This window comes from Pyxicephalus adspersus, chromosome 7 (genome assembly GCF_032062135.1).
Source record: "Pyxicephalus adspersus chromosome 7, UCB_Pads_2.0, whole genome shotgun sequence".
In the NCBI taxonomy this organism is placed as follows: Eukaryota; Metazoa; Chordata; class Amphibia; order Anura; family Pyxicephalidae; genus Pyxicephalus; species Pyxicephalus adspersus.
The window spans coordinates 51,368,348-51,390,885 of NC_092864.1; the positions used below are offsets into that span (position 1 = coordinate 51,368,348).

General features: G+C 35.4%; 1 protein-coding gene across 1 annotated transcript in view; it reads right to left on the minus strand.

The window, feature by feature from the left end:
* Positions 1–5,928: 5,928 nt before the first annotated feature.
* Positions 5,929–22,538, minus strand: part of CWC22 (CWC22 spliceosome associated protein homolog) — a 38,883-nt gene continuing 22,273 nt past the window's right edge. The window contains exons 13-18 of the mRNA XM_072419102.1: positions 14,194–14,271; positions 12,393–12,545; positions 11,599–11,726; positions 10,695–10,796; positions 10,421–10,605; positions 5,929–6,321 (exon numbers count right to left, since the gene is read on the minus strand). Of these exons, the coding sequence (XP_072275203.1) occupies positions 6,107–6,321; positions 10,421–10,605; positions 10,695–10,796; positions 11,599–11,726; positions 12,393–12,545; positions 14,194–14,271 (861 nt within the window). The 3' untranslated portion in view covers positions 5,929–6,106. The remainder of the gene's footprint in view (positions 6,322–10,420; positions 10,606–10,694; positions 10,797–11,598; positions 11,727–12,392; positions 12,546–14,193; positions 14,272–22,538) is intronic.

Sequence of the window (22,538 nt, forward strand, 5' to 3'; positions counted from 1 at the left end):
AAATCCAATTATGTATTTAATGTTTGTACCTTTATATATGAATTTAAAATAAAAAGTATATGAATTATTTCTATATTAAGAGCCACTTTAAACTCCCATTTATAATAAGGACTACTCTTGTTACCCCCTGCTATTCCTCCTAATACCAAAATAAGATTATACAGCCTTATATTTTATCAAAGTATGGAACAGTGGGAAAACAGACTTTGTACTATATTTTCTAGTCTTCAAATATCAGCCTGCATCTTATTTCCAGTTCACTTATTGTGTTGAAATAAAGATATCTGGTACTTGCTGTATCCTAGAACTTTGACAACAGGATCAGGGATTGTTTTAAATATGCTACTTCTGTGACCTCAGGCAGCTACAAGATACAATGTAATAGCTTTACTAAAAATAGTATGTGCACCTGCAATATTTCACACTGCTGGTAAGGGGCGTAGAATATTCTCATACAGAAGAAGCCAGTTCGGAGGTTGCTTTGGCACTCTGCAGTGTGAATATTTTAGGATAATTAAGGACTAATTGTGGGTGCAGCAGTTAATGTGGGGTGGTGAAAAATTAATTTAATTTTTAAATTATATTTCCCAAAGTCATTTTTTACATCTTGCCAGGCTCTCCCACTTACTCAGAAAAATGTTTTACAGCCTGTCATGAGCAAAACATGTGGGATCCCATTGCTGACCTTATGAAACCAGTTGTTATGCTGATCTGTGGTTTTTTTATTGTCACTTACCTGGGTAATGTTTGCACATCAGGAGTCATAGGGGCTGATATATTAAGGCTCTCCAAGACTGGAGAGGGTACACTTTCATCAGTGAAGCTGGGTGATCCTGCAAACCTGGAATAGATCTAGTCCAGGAATTGCTTGCAAATAGCAAATGACTTTTAAGAAATCTATTCCAGATTTCCTGGATCACCCAGCTTTACTGACGAAAGTTTATCCTCTCCAACCTTGAGAAGCTTTAATAAATCAAGCCAATTAACCCAAAGTCATTTAATTGTATCTAATATGTTGCAGGTTGCCAACTACATTTAATTTTATAGGCCTTTTTCTTGTTTCCTTGTTACATTTTAAGGAGGAAATATCACCTAATCTTGTACCTGTGCAGTGCGAGGTAGAGTGAGGTAAGTAGAAGAGAGAAGATGGCGCCCGCTGTCCTGTCCTCATCAGAAATTATAGAAACCGGGGTGGCATGGGACCTACTAGAAACAGAGTGCGAAGGGATTAAGGGCTCTTCAATTGTTCGAAACCCAGGAAAGTAAAAAAATGGCTTTGGAAAACAAAGTGGCTCAACCGGAAGCATAAAGAGATAACAGTATAACCAAAAGCTTTCTACTGTCTCCTTGGCTTTGGATAACTATGAAAACAGGAACCTTAAAAAAATAATTAGAATATGTGGCCTGCCAGAAGCCATAGGCATTGAGAATGTGAAATCTATTCTTAAGCCAATTTTCAGTTGCCTGGGTACCCAACTGAATTCCTCTATTGAAATTTACACCCATTGACACCAAGTTCTGACCCTGACCCTAACCCGTATTGACCCTGTGATGTCATCTGATGGGTTCACTTTTACAATGTGAAGTCCATGATGTAAGCTGCCTGGGAAAATGGTCCTAGAGACTTTAATGGGGTGCAACTTTATTTCATGTGTAGGAAGAGTCTCCAGCTGTGACACGTGTTAAAACTTATGAAAGCACGGGATTACTTATCCTTGAGCTTTCTACTTTTATGTAATTGTGAGAAAACAGGGGATCTCATTTTCTCTAAAAACGTTGAGAGGATCTTCTGAGCCTCTTTATATTCCTGAATATAGAGTTTTTTTTATTCCAGATCGGTTGCCCTTGATTTCAGATCATTCTTTTCCTTACTGCCTGCTACACCTAAACTGGCTTCCAGCTGTCATTGACCTGTGTGCTATGGTACTGATGCATGTTTTTGCCAGAACCTTGCCAAGAGTCCATCCTGCTTTACTGGTATATCGTCAAGCTCCAAAAATCATGCTTATTTCAAAGAGAATTGGTGTTGCCCATAGTGTACATTGTGCAACCAACAAGCATTTCTTCCATAATAAATTATACATATATAATTTAGACTTTATATATTATGGAGCAAGTACCTGATTGGTTGCTTTGGGAAGCTAAATCTTTCCTTTAGTTTTTACACATGATGCACACACTATACTGGCAAAATAGCAAAACACTCCACCCAGTGAATGTATGATTAAGTACTAAAAATAACAGGGAGCTTTGCCATAAATATAATTAGGATGTATGCTAAATATAGAGGATGAGTAAATTGCTTAATGCCATCTCTGTCTATAACCTTTAGAAAACATATAGATGGATTAAAGTGATAAAAATATCCTCAAGTAGTCATTGAGCAGAATTTATAAAAGGTTTCAAGGGTAAAATGCTCCTAATGTAAAAACATTGTAAGAGATTTAGGATTTCATTTGTGAATTGCATGAGACAGCCAGGTAACTTAGTGTAAGAATATGATGCAACATAATCGTATAAAGTCCGCTATAAACAAATACATTTGTATCTGGGCCTGCAGAAAGGACTTTTAAATCTTTATAATTATACTTAAAAGATAATTCTAGGAAAGACAGATATTTAGGTTATGGTCTAGCCAGACATAGCAGTACTTTGCCAAAAACCTGCAGAGGTGAGCTTAATAAAAGGGGAGAAGCAAAATGCAGTCATAGTAAGCAATCACATCTATTGTTAGCAATGCACTGTAAGCAACAGCCCTAGAGTTATACTTCCCCCCTTAGCATGGGAAGTCTTAATATATGTTGAATAGTATTTAATGTTAGGAAGTTTTGTTTTAATTGCTATTATAAAATTCATGATATTGTATATTCACTACTATATACAGAATATATTCACTACTATATACTATATACAGGCTGACAACACTAAAATTTAGCAGTGGGTTTATTGCTTTGCAAGCCCCTGAATTTTTTTTACACATTAGGTAAATGGCTGTGATATGGTAATGTCACAGTCTGTTGCTGGCATCTCTCTGCGTAGATCATATTGAAGAAGAAAGGGGGTACATAGAAGCTTTTCCATCGCCCAAAGCCTACTGGCTGCCCAGACAGGAACAATTGCTTGCAAGAGATTGGTAGTTACATGACACAAAGTATAAATATCAAAAAAAAAAAAAAAAAGGATTATCAAGCCATATCCTTGCAATAGTAATGGGATTGCTCATTTATGCTTATGGTGTTGGAGAATTTAATGTCTTTATATTCTAGGTTTAACCTAACCACCATAAAACATTTAGAAGCTCACAGATGAATTACCAGCTCCAAGGCATGATAACAGTATGTGGGGGAGAAAAAAACAAAAACATTTTAAGATCATTCTTACATGTCTTTAAACATATACCAAATACAGTACTTCATAATAGGTCTATGGTTGTAACCAATTACAATTGCCACATTCTCATACACATACAAATCACTTCTATCAAAAGTTTATAAAATTTAAAGGCAATTTTAGATTCTTTTAAAAAAAATGTATTTAAAATTTTAAAAGAATCAAAACTTCATCATCATGTGATTCATTTACATTTGTTCCCCCTCTATTTTCAATGTGTTTCGCAGTCACATTGATGATTCTATTGCACTTACATCAATATTTTAGGAAATGAATGTACTGTGTAAGTGCAGCAGAATCATGCATTACATTATTGATGATTTATACATGATTGATTGTTTTGATGTAGCTAACGAGTCGCTGTTGTTTGTACCTGTGATGTTTTCCCATCATACCTTTGTTTGAAGAAGCAGAGGAGGCTGAGGCAAACAATAAATGTATATGTAACACATGTTGATAGAGATTTGATTCCTTAAAAAAATATGTTTTTAACAGTATCTAAAATTTTAAATAATTTGTGGTGCCTTTAAACGCATACATTTTGTTGAAGTGGTATGTAATACTCTTTATTCTTCTTAGATTAATCAAGTTGTGTGTTTAGGATCATGGTCTTGCTGCATGACCCACGGTCTCCTGAGATTTAGTTTATAGACAGATTTCTTGACATTTTTCTTTAGAATTCTTTGGTACAGTTCAGTACAGGATAGTTCCATCAATGATGGCAAGCTATCCAGGCCTACACTCTCACCACATTTCACAGATAAGATAGATAATAATATAGATAGGATAAGGTTCCTATGCCAGAATATAGCATTTTTGTTTCTCCAAATGTAATGTCCTCATGTAAACCAAAAAATGTTCTATATAGGGTTCAATCCAAAAAATATCCTTCCAGTGTCCTTCTGGTTTGTCCACATAATCTTTAACAAACTGTAGATGGTCAGCATTATTTTTGGGGGACAGCAGTGGCTTTTTACCTTGCTAAACACGCTATTGCTGTTCAGTGTTCTTCTGATGGTGGACTCATCAACAAAAACATTTTACAATGTGAGACACTTCTTGTTGGGGTAACAGTGGTCTTGAATTTTATCTTTTTGTGTATAATAGACCTTTTAAAGCTCTTCGAGACTTAAGAAGATATACTATCACCGGAGAACATGGATACTCAAGCAAACCTGGAATTGATTTCATTTGCCATGTGTTGCCAAATGTTTTTAATCCCGGATGAGATTATTTCCAGGTTTGCTGGATCACCCAGGTTCTCTCATGATAGTCTAATCTCTCCGGTCTTGCAGAGCTTTATTAAATCAGGCCCAATCTGTCTGACTGTTGATTGGTGGACTAAAATCTCTAAGGATAAAACCTTTTCCAGTTTTATGGCCGTCAATAACTCTGTTAACTGAGATCTTCTTATACTTCAAGCCCTGATACACATCCACAAGTGTGTTGTATGTGTGATCAGATTTAGGTGAATCCCCATTCTTCAAATAAAACTGGGCCTCTGACTCGGAGTCCGATTTCACCTTCAAATTATAGGATAGCCCTAAGGATTTACTCACTTTAGGCACACTTTTTGTGTAAAACGTTACTGGAACGTTTTTTGACCAAATATACTATTTTTTGTTTAATTCTTTTATCTAGATTTTCATTATCTTCTTTTAGGACTTGTTTGAAAATCAGATGTATTAGAGGTCACATTCAGTTTAAAAAAAATTATATATATTTATAAAGGAAAAAAAAATACCCTTTTTGTATATACAAATTCGCTGATGAAGATAAAAGTGCTTATGTATAAACATATTGGGTATGTAGCTCAAAACTGAGCACAATAAACGTAACTTAGAATCTTTAATAAGCTTTACAATACTCTTCGTATTTATCAGCAAATATCAATTAGCTGACCATGCTGGACTTTAAGTGGATTTAAACTGGCCATTAGAGACCAGAATTTAGCTCTCTCCTGGCCATAACATCCACTATGCACATCTGCATACTTACAATATCACTGCTTTGCTGCATGCTGAGAAATGGAAATCATCTTTCTGCATGATAAAGCTATATGGAACATGATAATATGTCATGTTTTAGCTCTATAAAGGTTATTATTCAGGGCAGAATCGCTGACAAAGATTTTCCCCTTTACTAGTGGCAAAGGTAGGTGAAGGACTGAGAGCCATCGAGGAATCTAATTCCTGGGCAGGGATACCGATTTCAAGGGAAAGCCGTTTGAGTAGGCAGATAACCTCATCAATCTGCTGCTGCTTTTTTACTATGACGACATCATCAGGCTTGGGTGGGTAGAGGACACCACATGTGAGCTTTTAAAGTCCAACAGTACCATGGAATGTGGTGTAAGCAGTCTCACTGTGTTGTGTAGCTGGGGATGTGTATATGTCAGTACTGGATGAAGCAAAAAAACAAAATGATTTGGCAAGTACAGCTTCCTTATATGTTTTTACAGATATGTATTTAACTGTTTGTGTACATATATAAACTCTCCAAATCCAACAGATAATAAAAAATTAAAGGGCACAACAATTCTTTAAAAAACAGTTTTTAATAGAGACATGAAAATATGGGTCCACAACATGAATGCATAAATTTCATGTCGCAGCTGTTAAAATACAGCTTCTGCTTTCTATTACAGTCCATTAATAGAGTCCAACTGCCAACAGTGTTTTGATTAAAAAAAAATGTATGAAATATAAAAAACAGATCATCTGTGTGATCTTTTTGTGTGCTTAGATGTCTTGTCTGATCTGCTTGATCTTCCATCATCAGGACTGTCTCTGTGGTGATTTTTCTCCTTATGCTTCTCTTTGTGGGATTCCTTTCTAGAAACATCTTTGTGAGGACGTTCTGCACTTCTGTCTCTCCTTGAGGTCTTCTCTTTCTCCTTTCTTGATGTCCTTTTCTTTCTCCTTGAATCACCTGAACGTAAAAATACACAAGGCAAAGGACTTAATACATAAATATGATTATATAATAAAAAAAAAGGTCAAGAACTGATGGAATCACGGGCATGGGAAGAGCTACTGCAATATGGCAGATATAATAAGAATTCCCTATGTAAGAGTCCTAAGTGGAATTCAAGCAGTAATTTATCTTTAGTTGGCTTAATTTAGCTTTAGTTAGTAGTTAGCTTTAGGCGTGATTACAAATTATAAAGAAAGTAACTGCAGGAATGTTTAAACCATGCAGGACACTAAGATGTCAACATACTTAAAGTCCTTAATGGCCAATTTGGTGTCTAGTGGAACACAAAATAAAGCCTGTTTTTTGTCATTAGACTTTTTAGCAGTATCCGTTAAATGAATCATGTCCAATCCCCATTTGCAACTCTTGCTAATAAAAATAAAAGGATCCTATATTCTGCAGAAAGCAGTTTATTTTTTGAATGACGCCCCACTACTTGCTATAACTACATAGTTCTTGCAGGTGGGTGGGCAGGCAAGTCAGACTGAGAAACTGCAGAAAGTTCAAGAACTTGGATAACTATACATTCAACCGACCATACTGTTATCTCTCATACACCACTATAATATTAAGTTTTGAATAGACTGGGGAAAGGGTTGGAATCCCTGTGGTTTCCAGTGCCATCTGTTAGGCTAGAATCAGACCCGCAGCTTTTGAAAGCATTTTTACTAGCTTAAAAAAAAACAATAATGATAACGCAGAACAGTAAGTGACTGTAAAGCTTTTACCAAGGCAGCATAACATGAAAGACCTGACACAGGTTCCAATTGTGTGTTTGTGTGTGCCTCAATCTAAAAGTTATTTACTTTTTTCTGAATTTCTTTGCCTAAAAGCAGATAGTGAGGTCACCTTTAAAGCGTTATCAGGGCCATATTTCTTTTTAGAGTGTAGTGAAAAAAACCTGCATGGTAAACATCACTAATAATTTTATAATTGATGATTTTAAAATTACTACATGTAATCTCTAGTGTACTTCACAGTATTTTAGTGAATGGGTTCCTTTGGCAAACCTCCTTAAAACCTTAATTTCATAACTATATTCCAGTATGTGATTAGTCATTATGTAAATAGCCGTAATGGCTAAAAAATGCATGTACTAACACGAAAGGCACAAACAGCCCGTCAAGGCAGTAATACAAATCCCGGTGCCGTTGAGCTCCTTTATTCACCAGCTTTAATCTTTTGAGAGATATAAATCAATGTGTTTCATTATTCTGGTTTTATCTGAGCTGAATTGCTGTCATATTATTTACTAAAAATGACCACCATGGGGCAATCTTATATAGTTTTGACATTAGAGAGTAAATCTTTTCTGAAATATAAAACAAGATATAGATTTCTGGATCAACAAAGAACACATTAATCATATAAAGATTGGTAGTAAATAAAATTACTGAATTTACGCCTGTATTGGAAGCCAGGCAATTTACAAAGCAAAGAACATTTCCTGTGTAGCCCCGAATGCGTTTTTTATAGGAGTGCTGTCATAGCAAGTAATTATCTGCCTAAAGCTTGCTGTCTCTTCTACTAGACAATATCCACAATGCAGACATTAAGTAACCCCCCACTTCACGTGCTTTCACTGCAGTATATTATAATTACCAAGCCTTGCTTCTACTACTGCACGGTTATAAATCAAATTAATCTCAGATCAGCAAGATCCCCTAAATACAGAAGTTCATGCTGTTTTATCATCTGCTCTTTAAACAATCTGTATAAAAGCCATGGTGATCTTTGAATTAGACTAAGAAAGCACTTTTTAAAATTGCCAGTGATGTTTATAGTAATATCTGTATGCAATGCAGACAAATTTCCATTTTTAGCAAACAGAAATGAAAAAGTGCTTACTGAGGCATTTCTAACATTGTCTCTATTTACCTGTGCTACAGGAGCCTGCATATTTTATTACTAATTTCAAGAAGGGAGTCCCATCTTACCTACTGCATCCATTATGACATGAAATACATTAAAAGAAAACAAATTAATGTAGGGCCAGACCTCTGCCCTACTCAGTTCTCATGTAGGCAGAAATGTTATGAGGTGGGAACATGCTGGAAGAGAGTTCCCTACTGGACAGGACTTGCAGATGAGAAAGTCAAAACTAGACCGTGGAAGAGCAGAGCAATATTCTTTGACGTTGATGAAGTCCACAGGAGACCATTTTATATTGATTATTTTATTATATATTTAAATTTTACACCTTCAAAATAAACTCATCCCTTACATAGAGAGGAGGGAGCCCTCGTTTTGGGTAAAACTCATTACTCTAGGGACTGCTGCTTAACATCATATGTGTGCCGAGTACGTTTGAATATGGTACTTCTACACTTGCAGGATTTATGTCACCTAAATCATTACACCTGTTCCTCTAGAATTCAAACAGTAGCCACAGAACTAAATTGAGCATACCTTTAGGGCTTCCCAACTGCATTAAAGTGCCAAAATTGCCCAAGCTAACACCTCTCAGTGGTGGAAGTGTTGTTCAGCTCACTGCCACAATTTTTTATCCCCAGAAAGAATACCCATAATAAATATGTGGCAAAAGAAACGTGGGAGAAACCAATGACTTAGTAACACAAAGTCAATTTTCATGAATCATATTTGTGTACAAAAAACACACCATTACATACATATTTCAATATGTAAAACAATCACAAACTATCCAGATATGAAGAACACATTTTCAGGCCCTGAAATCTTAAATATGTACACTTCCTACAAGAACATTTAGTTGAGCAACTAATTATTTTGCTGTGGATAATGAGCTGAATCTGAACTCTAGGGAAAGTTATCACTGCGTGGACCTAATAGATAAGTCAGAAAAGCAGACAAACAATGCTACTTAGGGGAAATTGTTCTTGTTATTGTCTTTTTGGATATTACAGAGAAGCTTTCATCTAGCACATTTCAAAATATTAGCAAGATTGAGAAAGTGTGCATGCAATTTTTAAAGAAGTCTTAAAGCTACGTTTACAAAGAATCACCATATAATGATCAAAAAACAGGTATTAATCGCCATATAATGATCAATAAACAGGTATTAGGAGACCCTATACTACCAAAAAGGAGCTTAATGTTCTACAACTAATAGAATACTGTAATCAGAGCACTGAATACAGGACTGGAAGTTTACTTCAAATACACTTAAGATGAATGGTGCTTTTTCTGGGACTAAACCAAGTAAACTAATGGTTGCTGTGTAATTGCTATGACCTAGGTAATATATGGCTCCAACAATCTGACATTTATTTCGGGCATCTGACTGCCCCACAAAGAAAAATTTCTGTAGCAGTATAAATTCAATTAAAAAATGTCTATTCCATGATTCATCAACAGCAGGTCCGCTACAATGCTCATGAGAAAAAGGCAGATGGAAACGAAATCATGCCACAAACCACCATGCTTGAACCCGGAAGTCCTGCGGAATCTGGCTGTACCAGATTTAATAAAATTAGCATTTGGGCACATTTCAGACTTATGGTAACTACAGAGTTTTACTATATTCTTCACTGCCCCAAACCACTCCGAACCACTTTATGCACACAGTTGAGAAGACATCAGTAACCAGAAAGACAGTGATGTAAATAATGCAAAACTGTAGGGTCACAGAAGCAGAAAGAGAACCTAAACTCAACATTTTTACTTAACATAGAGGGGGAGACAACTTCGAAATAAAGTAAAAATGTGCAGTGAGAACGCTTCTTGGTGTGCAAGTCACAATAATTTCTCTGGTCACATATCACTAAAAATATCCATGATGCTGGAAAGGCAAGCAGAAGTAATAAAGTATCACCTATCTCATGTGTGGATAGGCAACCTCAGTGTAGGGCCAATTTTTAAGCTTAACTCCACCTTAGGCTTCCAAAAGCTTCTCATAGAAGCTCAAACGGATCAGATATAGCCCGTCTAATTTTCTGGCTAAAGGACACCAGCAATGACTATGTTGTTAATAACAAATCAGGATCTGCACTGCAAGTCCATAGGTCAGGAAAGCAAGAATGCCGTAGCTATCACAATATAACGTACATGAGGCAAATTACGTTCTGGTAAGTACCTGAGTCACTGCTAGAGCTGGAGGCATCACTGTCACTGGATGAACTGGAGTCACTGCTAGATTCGGACGATGACTCTGAAGATGATGATGAATCTGAGGATGATGAAGAATCAGATGATTCCACATTCTGTTTTTTGGTCATGATCATTTTGGGTGCATTTTTCAGATGTTCACGTAGTTCATCTCTGTTAAAAAAACAATGGCCCACTTAGTATGAAAGCTTACAGGTCAAGACTACAAACCAAAAACTTTTTTTTTTTTATAAAGATCTTACGTCAGTCCTCCAAGACCAATGGAAGTGAAAAAGTTGATGGCAAAGCGAGTGTTCTTTGGGTTGTCCATAGGCAGTAATCCACTGAAGAATGGTTGAAGAGTCCTGAAAAGATGGGATAGAGGAAGCGTAAGCCATAATTAGGAACATTGTATAATTCCAGAAGAAAAACTTTATGCTGATCAAATAAAACACTCAAACTAATAGTAGTTCAAGAGAAAACAATGTGTCTTAAAGAGGGTAATTGGAAATGTAGGCATTGCCTATTTTCCCGTTTATGAATGTTATGGTCTAGACCCCACCTACTTTACCAGTCAAGATGACAAAATCTGGTTTAATAGGTTTTTAAGGTTACAACTTGCAGGCACTGCAAGAGTTCCCACTATCAAAATTCACCTAATCTTTTACCAATGTTGGTGTAACAGAAAGTAATGAGCAAAAATGTATAGTATTGCTATAACAGAAGAAAAATACCGTAATTGTTCTGCTGACAATGGCTCAAGAAAGGACATTTCCTTTTCTAAAAACACTTTAGAATAACACTAAGAGTGTTAATCTAAAACACTCCCAAAAACAGGATTTGGCTACAGATTAACCCAGTCCTCTTGATGTTAAGCACCATCCCTCAAGCTACACGAGGGTTACAGGAGGATATTGTAATTTACAATTTGGGTATTTTTTTGCCATCTGTATTTAAAACAAATGTAATAGCATTGATCACACATAATAATGCATTGATTCATGTTGTACACAGGTTTCTGGAGTATAGTTCTATGTTAGAACCCAGAACTTTGTCTTTACTTTCAAAAAGTAAAGTTGTTAAGACCAGGAAAATCTCCTGCCTGCAACGAACTAAAGGTTGAGAATTAAAATTGAAATGTCAAGACAACACAATCAAAATACTCACATATCCTTAAGTCTAGCATTTAGCTTGGGAAGTCCCATATATTCACAGAGCTCCTGGAAGAATATTTTTACAAATATACGACTAGAAGATGTCGTTGTTTCTTCGCTAAGATTTATGCATTCAAGGACCTAAAACATACAAACATTTGTTTTATAAAAAAAAAAAAAAAAAACATCCAAACTGACAATGCATTTTATTATTGCACACCTTCACTTGAAACCTAAACTGCTGCAGAAATGCCATAAAAAAATGTATATGATTTCTCTAGTAAACCACTTTTTTTTTTTTTAAATCTGGTGTCCTGCTTTAAAAGACAATGGTCAAAAACAAGAAAAAAAAAAACCTTTGCCTTTAGGGAAATATTCATTATAAGCTAGCCTGATATCGACCAAACCGACCAGTGACGAATGCACTTTACTAGTTGCATATGGACCAGTCAAGACCAAGGAATATTTTATATAGCTTTTTATTTTAATTTATGCTACAGCGCTGCGTAATATGTTGCCGCTATACAAATCCTGTACAGTAGTGTTTAGGTTTATTACAATCAATACCTTATCTCAGTGAAGAGTTCTGATTATTAATGTATATTGGAGTAGCATTTTTTTCCTATCACAATAAAGACATTTCCAAATTCCACTTACTATTTTTGCACTTCAACCAAAGCTGGTACCGCACAGGACATATTTGGACATATATGTAAAGTGCAGGTTTCATTTTTTGTTAAAAGCATCAGTATGGCTACCGTCTAAATGAGCCCTATAGAAAACAAAAAACAAAAACAAGATACTTACACTCCATGGTATAGAGTCGGTATACAAGAGGTGAGCAAACATCTTAGCGACATTTCTTAATTTGTTTGTTTCTAGTCGGTGGATGGTATCGTACTGTTCTTTGAAAATGATTTCAAAAGACTCCATGTAATCTTTCTTCAACAAACAGAAACGCTACAGGAGAAAGTTATGCAGGCACAATTACATGATGAATGCACACCAAAAGAAAGGATAAAAAATGGTATAAAAAATTACATAGAAAAGGAAGAGATTTACAAATGTTTGCACATAGCCTACTCATGCAAAGCAAAATGTGCTCAACCTCAATGTAATTTTCAACAGATATTAAAGCAGCCCTGAACTCAAAAAAACAAAAAGTCATCAGGAGCAAAACAAACTGACAAAAGAGACTTGTAATGTCTTCTGTCAAAAAAAGCTGTGGCTGGAGGCTTTTTGCTTAAACTCTACACTGTGAAACACATGTACCATGCAGTGTAGAGCAGTTGCTGGAGACAATGTACCTCCTGCTCATGTGCAGGGGTGACACCACTAGTGGCACTAGAAGATCGCCGTTTACTCAGCTCCACCATGGAGCTGATGGCACAGGTTTTTTCTAGATCACCAAGATAAACAGTTAATTACAACACTAAGGTTTCCTGTAGTGCAGCTGTACCATGTGATACAGTAAAGTATTGTACAGATGCAAGCATTAGTATACAGTTGACCTAATAGTAATCTCCATTGCTGGAAACAATTGACAGATGATAACTGCTATTGTTTTTAAGGAGGATGCGGAGGAGGTACTTCCGAGGTTTTCTCATTCCTCTTTATAAAACAGAACAGCTCTGTCTGTACAGCACTCACTCGTTCATTCCACTATTCCTGAAACTTGTCATTAAAAATAATTTTCAGTGACAATTACTGAGCTTGTAAACCCAGCTTAAGTGAATTCTGAGTAACCTGGTCAGTGCTTTAAAGGCTGTATCACTTTTACCCTAACATAGAATTCACAAACTTTTTTTTTTTTTTTTTTTAAACATGGGATATATAGTACATTTATTTAAATTTTAGCTCCTATTGCCAAGTTTGAAAAGTGGTAGTCACAGTGAAAAAGGTGATTAAAGTGTATGAAACAAATTACCACTGATTTCACAGTCATTTATAAAACTGACACATCCACACAAACAGTGGCTAGTCACCAAAGTAAAGCCATTAGTAGAGGCGCTTTAACAACTCAATGCTTTCAATCTGCAGGATGGTTGCTCCCTCTCCCTCCTCTTTGGTTTTTTATAACCAATACAATTCAGATTTAATGATGTTACTACTTTCTGGTACAGAGTTATTACCACTGGTCTCTACTGTGATCAGTGGCATTCACCGATATCAAAGTGGACAATGCCATTTGGGCAATCTGTATATTAGCGACCTGCAATAGTAATCCCCAGTTTATTCAGGAATTGGTGATCCATTTTAAATCTTTAAAAGAAGTCCAATTACGAAGAAGTCCAAGTGACGAAGAGACACCACTTTAAGAATAAGGCACTGCCATAACTGATTTGCAAATGTATAAATGTGCCTGCTAGTGTTGGCTGAGGGGGGCCCCATTATATTGCAGGTCATTGCAGAAATGAACCCTCAGTATTGAATGCCATTGAAAACTTGCTCCCTAAACATGATCAGAGGAAAGGTTATCAACCATTGTTTAAGGAACCCTGAAGAAACCTAATATTATAAAGAACTGTGACTGAGAAATACTTATCTAGAGTCCATAAATACTAAAGGGTTGTACGTTCGGAAATTAAAAGACTGAAAATTAACTTACCCCTGCAAGCAAGCCAAAGAACTTCTCGTACGTTCTCTGCTGAGCACAGCAATCCAGTATCATATTGCAAAGTTCTTTCTGTTTAAAAATAAAATTTAAATATTCAGTAAGCAGATTTTCTTTCCACAGCTGCAGCACAATAGACTGTAAGCTAAATGTGCAGAGAGGCATTTCCCATTTGTTTTAGTTCTTAAGTAACTGTAATGAATACAATAAAATATGATTGCGCTAGGGCTTTGGGTAAAATAGCAATATATATTGATGACAATGCATTATCAAGCTCTTTAATATTATACATGACATTGTTATCTGAAACACATTCAGCACTAATAAATTTGTTAAACAAAGCAAATGTTCTTAAAGGGACAGGAAACCAAGAATGAAAAGGGACACTAAGCAAGTTTCAATTTACATTTACAGAAATGTTATCAAAATATTTCAAAAGCTTTTTGGAGTTGGCAAGAATTGTGATTGGAGTGTGAAAGAGATTTTAAAATCAACAAGGAAAAGCTCTCGTTATCGGTTATTCAGCCTATAATTGCTGGGAATTCCATTTCTAACAATCTGTTAAGGTAAAAGGACATTTTAACATATTTGTAAATGTTTACAAAGTGTTCACATGAAGCAGCTTCAGTTTTATGCAAACCAATTTTCCTGGCAGGTGTTTGGATTTCTAATTACAACCCAATAACACATTTTGACTCTGGCAACTGTTAAACTATAAAGGGGTTTGGTCAGTTTTATTTTTTATTTACATTTTCAACCTGATAAATGATTCTTTGTATTTTACATAAAAAATGTATTTTGTAAATAAAATTTGTAAAGCTGAAAAAAGGACTAAACAATTATTGTCTAAAGACGAGGCATGTGCATTCTTGAATTTTGGAGTTCATTTTGTATTTTTTCCTTATCTTTGCAGTTATCCAGCATATCTAATAACTCATATATATATATATATATATATATATATATATATATAATATATATATATATATCCTCCTGTACTTTGCCATGATGTAATAAACTGGCATTAACAGCAAAAAAGTATTGAGGGGACCTCTTTTGAAGCTTTAAGTGCTTTTCTTCCTCCTCTGGCTGGGCCAGTTTACAGGGACATTCCATTCTCTAGTTCTTGTGTATGTTGCCATAATATTTTGCTAATTTTTGTTACAATATAATTAATGTACTTGTATATGATTTTTTATTTACATAAATGTAATGTTTTAACAGTTGATTATTTGTGAATTCAATATACTGTGGCTATTGCCAAATTAAAGTCCTGTCTTTTGCAAATTAATATTTTCTTGACATACAACCTTATTCAGAATAGTGGCTATCATACTGCTCTTACATATATATCTTATTTTATTTCCATATCGGGGGTCAAGCCTTTTGATTACTCTGCGCCCAACAGACATCCCTAGAGACAAACCTATTACAGACCAACAATTATCAACTTTGAAAATCTAATAAAAACATTACAACTTTACTCTCTGAACAATCAGCTGGTAGTATCTAAGATCAGAAGGTTTCCCCTGCCAGACAGAATGCTCTGTGGATTGATCTGGATGAAACAGGCTATAAAAGCATTTAAGGCTTTGTCTAGATGGACATTTTCCCCAGCGTTTAACCTGAGGCTTTTAAACCCCATATTTGAAATCCCGATGCATTACAATGGGTTAATCTACACCAGGACATTTCCTTGAGGAGTTCATGAGCCTTATCTTAAATGTTGCTTGCCACCACTAAAAAATTTAAACGCTGGGTTAAAGCTGGAAAACGCCCAAAAACGCGGGTAAACGGTTTCATTGATTTCAATAGAATATTTTGCCACAGTTTTAAGTACTCAATATGCAAATTAGTTAAAAGTGTGGGGTAAAACGCGGGAAAACACGGCATAGGCAATTTTTAGTATTTTAAAGGCAAGCTTTAAAACATTAATAAAAAGGCATAAAAACGCAATAGGAACGTTTTACATGCATTTTTTAAAACGGTGGTGTAGACCCAGCCTAATAAGCTATTAAGAATTTAATCATGTAATATAACTTAACTAAAATTGACCAAATTTAGACATTCAGGATGACTGTAAACATATACAGTCTGCCAGTAACGGATAACAATTAAAACTGATCCAGTATTCATAGTTTAAATGTAAAACCTTTGTATATCCTAATCATTTATTGCCTCAAGAGAAAGCACACACAACATGGTAACCACAAAAAAAGGATCAGCAGACACATAGCATGCGTGCTCCTCAATGCAGGGTGAAACAGTGTGAGAAATAACAACAATCTGGGCAGCAAAATAATCACATTATATTGTACCAGATGGCCCACTGATTTAGGCATCTGGACACTACCACTCTGTGCCCTAATTTCAAGCAGACGGGATCCGATTTTGGTATGACTCAATTTTTATACATTCTGGTTCCATAAATGTTACAGTAGCCCATTATTTCTTTATTGTATATTATATGACCTTGTGTTAAGGAATACCAAAATGATAAAAAGTGAAATTTAGAGTTATCAGAATACTCAAAATTTAGTTGTCAGGCTGTAAGGCAAGAACCAAAAGAAAATTCCTTTTATCCAGCTGGTGAATTAAAAGGGAGAGACTACAGAAAATATGCCTTAACAATCTGGGGAACGGTAAGACTAAATCCAACTGGAGAAGGGCAAGTACTATAGAGAAATCTTGTCACTATCTGATCCACTATAAGCTAAAAGTATATGTAAAGGCAAACACTAAAATATCTCTCTAAATCTCAACATAAAATGTAATAATTTAAAGTAATCTCAAAAATAGTTTAATACGTTTTACAGCTTTAGTGACATAACACTAGGTGATCCTCCCATAAACACTCTTGTTGTTCAGGCACCTAGAGTGATAACACTTCACTGATACTTTCCAATTATATGCTCCTGAGATGTTATCCTGGCCCTTTGGGCATGACAAGTAACTGATTCCACACACATATGGGCCACTGATGTCACCATTAGGAAACCCACTCTGGAAAACACTTGCAGTTGTCACTAGAGTGCAAGCATTAAATAATATCTCCCCTCTATAACACATCTAGTTCGCCCAAGATGCCCTTCAATTTTTCTGTGTCATACCATGTTGTGTGCTTTAAACAAACAATGTCATTACCCCTATCGATTGGGACCTCGATAATTCCAATATTAGTTACCTCGTCCACTCAGCAAAAAAGTTTTTGGTGCAATGTTCTATATTGCGCAGAGCATTCAGAACAGGTGATAATTAAAGGATAAAAAAGGTAAATACAACAACAAAAAAATGCAATTGCTTGTGATACACAGTGCTGGGCAAAGTGGCAGTCTCTGAAGCACAACCTTACCAGGTTTATATATACTATATATACTCAAATAAAAATTACTTTTTGCTGAAAAGAACAGGAAACATTACTGGAGTACAGACCTAGAGCACAAAATCAGGCCTCCCCTGCTAACATTCAAAACAGTAGTTAATGGAAATAAAATAAAAGTGAACAAATACATCTCTGGTGTGCTATTTTTAAAACGGTTAAAAGAAAAAAAAGCTCACATGGGCTCAGTCTGTGTATCTTTTTTGCCCTTTTATACAGGCTAATAATATTTTCCATGTTAAGAGTTGATTATAATGAGTACACGTGATCTTTTGTGAATGCTGTTGGCTACAAGTGCACAAAAGACAAATGCAGTTGCAGGACTAGCCACTAGGTGTCACCCAAATATAAACCAAATTTTTTTTTCCAATGACATGTTGAGGGAGAAAAAGGTATGGTATTTACTCAAGTATATATGGTACGTCAAGCAACATTCCCGTCACCTATTTAATACAGCATTCTCAGCCTTTCTAAAATGGTGTCTGAGCTTAGAAATAAGGATGATGTAAAGGCATGTTGGGGGGGGGGGGGAATTTCAAGTGCTCCCTTTTACCCAGAAGGTGCAGGGAGATATATTGAGGGTATGGCACAAGCAATACAACTGATACAGGAGTGCAGGATCTGGAGCTGTGGACAATGTGACTCTGTCCTAATTGGTCTTCAACTTGTCTAATTGGTTAGCAATTAAATAATAGAAGTGCATAATATTTATGATATATTATCCAAAGTATTAAACTGTAGAATTCAATGACAAATGTATATCTGTTTCATACAATAATTATTTACTAATACAGTGATGTATATTTAAAGGGCTAAGTGCTTATTATCTAATATAAGTTTCCCTCTGAACATATAAAGCCCTAGTATGTCCTGTTTTTAAAGGATTCAAGGACTAATTTTATCCAAGCCAATGCAAAAGAGTTACCTGAAGCACAAGTTGCTGTGCCAGATTTGTAAATTTTGTGAAGACCATAGGCTGAAAAGATTGTAAAGACTTACTTTAATAGCTCTGGAGCCTATTTTTTATTTACAATTACATATAACTGAACTTTCAATTACCTTGGTTAAAAAAAAAAGAATTGTATTGATCTCCGCTTTTGTGATTTAAATTTAAATAGGCTGACAAATGAAAAAGAAATCTAAGAAATCTATATCAATATTGGAAGCTTATTGACAAACCTAATTTGGTAAGAACGTTATGTCATGACTTCAGTCACTTTGGAAGCAATTACTACAATCAAATTCTACTTATGCAGAATTATTTCACAACATAAATGCAGCCTGCAGGGTATTATTATAAAAAGCCAATGACTTGTGTCTTGTACAGCACGATGAAACATGGTTTGATGGTAATGAAGTCTGCAGCAAGAGCAAAACAAATTAATTCTCAACCTAAATGTGCAAAAAGCCCTTATCCCTTGCGGTTTTTAGTAATTAAGTATTTTAACATTTTAATTAAAAATGCCAAATTTTACAGGGAATTGGATACATTTAAAAGCGTTTACACATCTTCATGACACACAGAATTTAAATAATAAAATCTTCAGGATTAAACAATCGTGTATCTACAGTTCAGTTGTAGATTTACAAAGCTAAAAATGACAGTTTACCCAAAAATGGTCTGCAGCTTTAGAGAAAGTTCGAGATTTCAAATACAACTACTTTTAGTACAGATGTCCTTTAATTTATTTTTCCCTGAAGTGCAATTCACCTAGCTAAATATTTGCTTTCCAGTGATGTTCACCCTGTTGCCTTCAAAGAGCCATACAGCATTTTTACTGGAAGTTTAGATCCGTATTGTGGTGCTTGGTCCCTCTGGCCACACTCATTCCTGTCCGAGAGTTGTATGGGTTCCTGCAGTCCTACACTTAACATAGATGAATCAAAGGCTTAGGTGTGCAGAATGAAGAGGACCCAGGGATGTTATTTTATTTTAAGGCTGTGTTGTACCAGAAAGGGGTCACATTTAGAGTAGGTGAATATTATTCAAATGTGCTTCCTTCAGGGAGCTATGAATGTTAACTAAATGACTAAGTTACAGATGCCCTTATTAGCAAATAATGATTGCTTGTATCTTTACAACACTGTGTTTTGGGCAAATCAACAGGTTTGTTTAAATTCTATGATTAGCAGCAGTATACACTCATCCCCATCCCCATCTTGCACCAGAAAAATACCCCATTCCTCTGGGTACAAGGGAATAGCACTGGACTAAATTCAGGGCTCTATGTTTCCAGTGAAACCTTAGTAATTTATGCAGGATTTAACTGCATAAACAAAAGAAACAGAAGTACATGCCTATGATTTCTGCATTAAAATGAACCTATGGATTTAGGGCAAACAGCACCATTTCCCTTTATACTGGAATGATGCTCTCAATCTGCTCAACTGCTATGGGTATTATGAAGGAGTATTATTCTCCCTGATATATTTTCTTTACAATTTTTTTTATACAGCTGAACCAATTGCATACACAGTGGGGTGAAATCAACCAAATGTCTAGGAACAAAATTAGGGAGAGATAACTGTTGGAGTATCTAAGACATAAAAAGAACAAGGACAACCCATCTCAAAGGAAAATATAACTTTAAGAAGACGACTACTACTATACTTTTACTGGATTTAAAGTGATGGGGGAAAAAAATTAAATGCCAGAATATCGAAAAAAAATTAAAATGAAAGAAACTGCAATTTTCTTCCAAATGTCTTTAAATGAATATTAAAATGTATAATACACTAGAAATAACAATATGAAATAATACACAAAAGAACTTCAGAAAACACTGTAGTCGTTTACTATGCCTAACTGAAAGTCAAATCCATTAGGAGGGGTGGAAACATGTATACATAGTGGCACACATATTGCTGATATATAGTGAAATATGCCAATTACAATGAGACAGGAACACCCCCTTGCCATGCATTTCTGACACTACTAATTGTGAAAAAAAACCTTTTAATACTCTGTGAGGCTACTGCACATATGAAAGCACATAGATACAAACAGCAATACCACTATGGACTTCTTGATGTACAGTTATATACAGAAGACCGCATGTTACTCTTTATGGGGATGATAGTAGAATGATTTACTTTCAACATCTAAATTAATAGAATATTGCACGAAATCTGTCTGTATCAAGCAGTGGAAATAAACCCCTTGATCAGTGATCACTCAAAAATCATTACAATTAGGAGGCCATCTGTGCCCAGTAGAAAATAAATTGGAAACTTTTCATTAGCCAGATGCCAATAAAAAAAATATAGAAAACCAATTCCAACTTTACTAATTGTCCTTATAAACAGCCAGCAAATGTAAAAACGTTACATTCCCTAGATACTGTTCATTTTATATATTTTTTTAGATATTTTAATTAGGACAGATATCAAAGAGGTGATACACTATAAATAAACTAGGATGAGGAAAAAAATATATATATTTCAACTTCGCAGAAAACAAGAGCGTAAAGATTTATTTCTGCATGTACAGGGCATTTCAGCCTTCACTGGCAAGAAATGGCTGGCTAAAATACAATGCACATCATGTAACACAAGGAAAAAGGTAGGGGTGAATTTCTTTGTTACATCAGCCAGGCATTAAAAAAGAGATTTTTGATTAGGCCTACCAACAGAATAAGAATGACCCTGTCGACCAAAAAAAAAAAAATCTAAACTAAGGCTCTGTGCAAGAGAAATTTTTTAGGAGCTCTGTCAACAGGCTTTTGAATTATATCAAAAAAGACCCTTCCAAAATTGTTTAGAGTCAGGAGTTGCTGCCTATGTTCATTTAATGCTAGATTTGCTATAATGCTGGTTGGTGAAACTTGACCTGCTTAGAATTGCTGACCACCCAGAAAAAAACATTTGAGGCCATCTACTGAAAGATCCAAAGACAAACTGGGAACACCCCTGCTTTCATAACAACACAAATGTTTGGGTGTGTATTCATGCATGTGTGCAATATTAAAAGCTGACCAATGTACTAGTATTGAGACTGAAGTAAACCCATACTTTTCCTATGTTAAAAAAAATGTAGACAGATGAATGATATATTATTATGATATATTTGGACTCGTCTCAAAGTCGATTTCTCAACAAAGATAGAAAAAAATAAAAAAAATTATGCACAAGTGATCAGCAGAAGTATAGGTTGGCACTGAACTAATTATGACACTAAGAAGCCTTGCTTGGACTATCCGGTGGAATAATCCTTCAAGATAAATAAATGATGCAGATGCTAAGGATTTAGGTAAAGCAGACTGTGGAGGAAGACAAGGTACACTCAGCAGGATGTAAATATAACAGATCAATTAACACCTTATTACAAGTTCTTTCAAGTCAAAATGGTACACGGAAGGAAAAATAATTAGACATTTCCCTGGAAAGAAAGTGGAGTAGGTGAAGGAATGACAGAAACAGAATTGTGAAGGAAATCAAAGTGGTGGGGCTCCCAGCAATCAGATTATTGGTCCCATAAATACATTTTTTTTATAGTGTACCTGAACTCTATAAAGGGTATGTGCACATTCTCATCTGAAGTAGGATTAGGAACACACCATTTATTTGTCCTTTTTGTGGTACCATTTAATCACATTCTGTACTCAGAACTCTGTACTCTGTATCACCTATCTGGCCCCTCTCCATCTACTCCTCCTTAATCACTCAAATTTCACAGCCGTTCATTTAAAAACATTGTGAGAGAATGGAGCCAGATCTAGCATCACTGCAAACACATGGGAATATGGGAGGCTTTCCTGCCATGATTGGCAGTAAGCTTCATTCTTCAGTCACATAAGAAAAGATAACAAAACCTCCTCTTCTAGGATCTGGAAGACTGTGGAGTGCTCATTGGAAGGAGCTCAATGGGCACTCCTGCAACTTCAAGTGAGTTTGTGGTAACCAGGTTTGATGTATACCTTGATCAGATTAAACACGGATTTTTAAAAATGTAGGTTCTGAG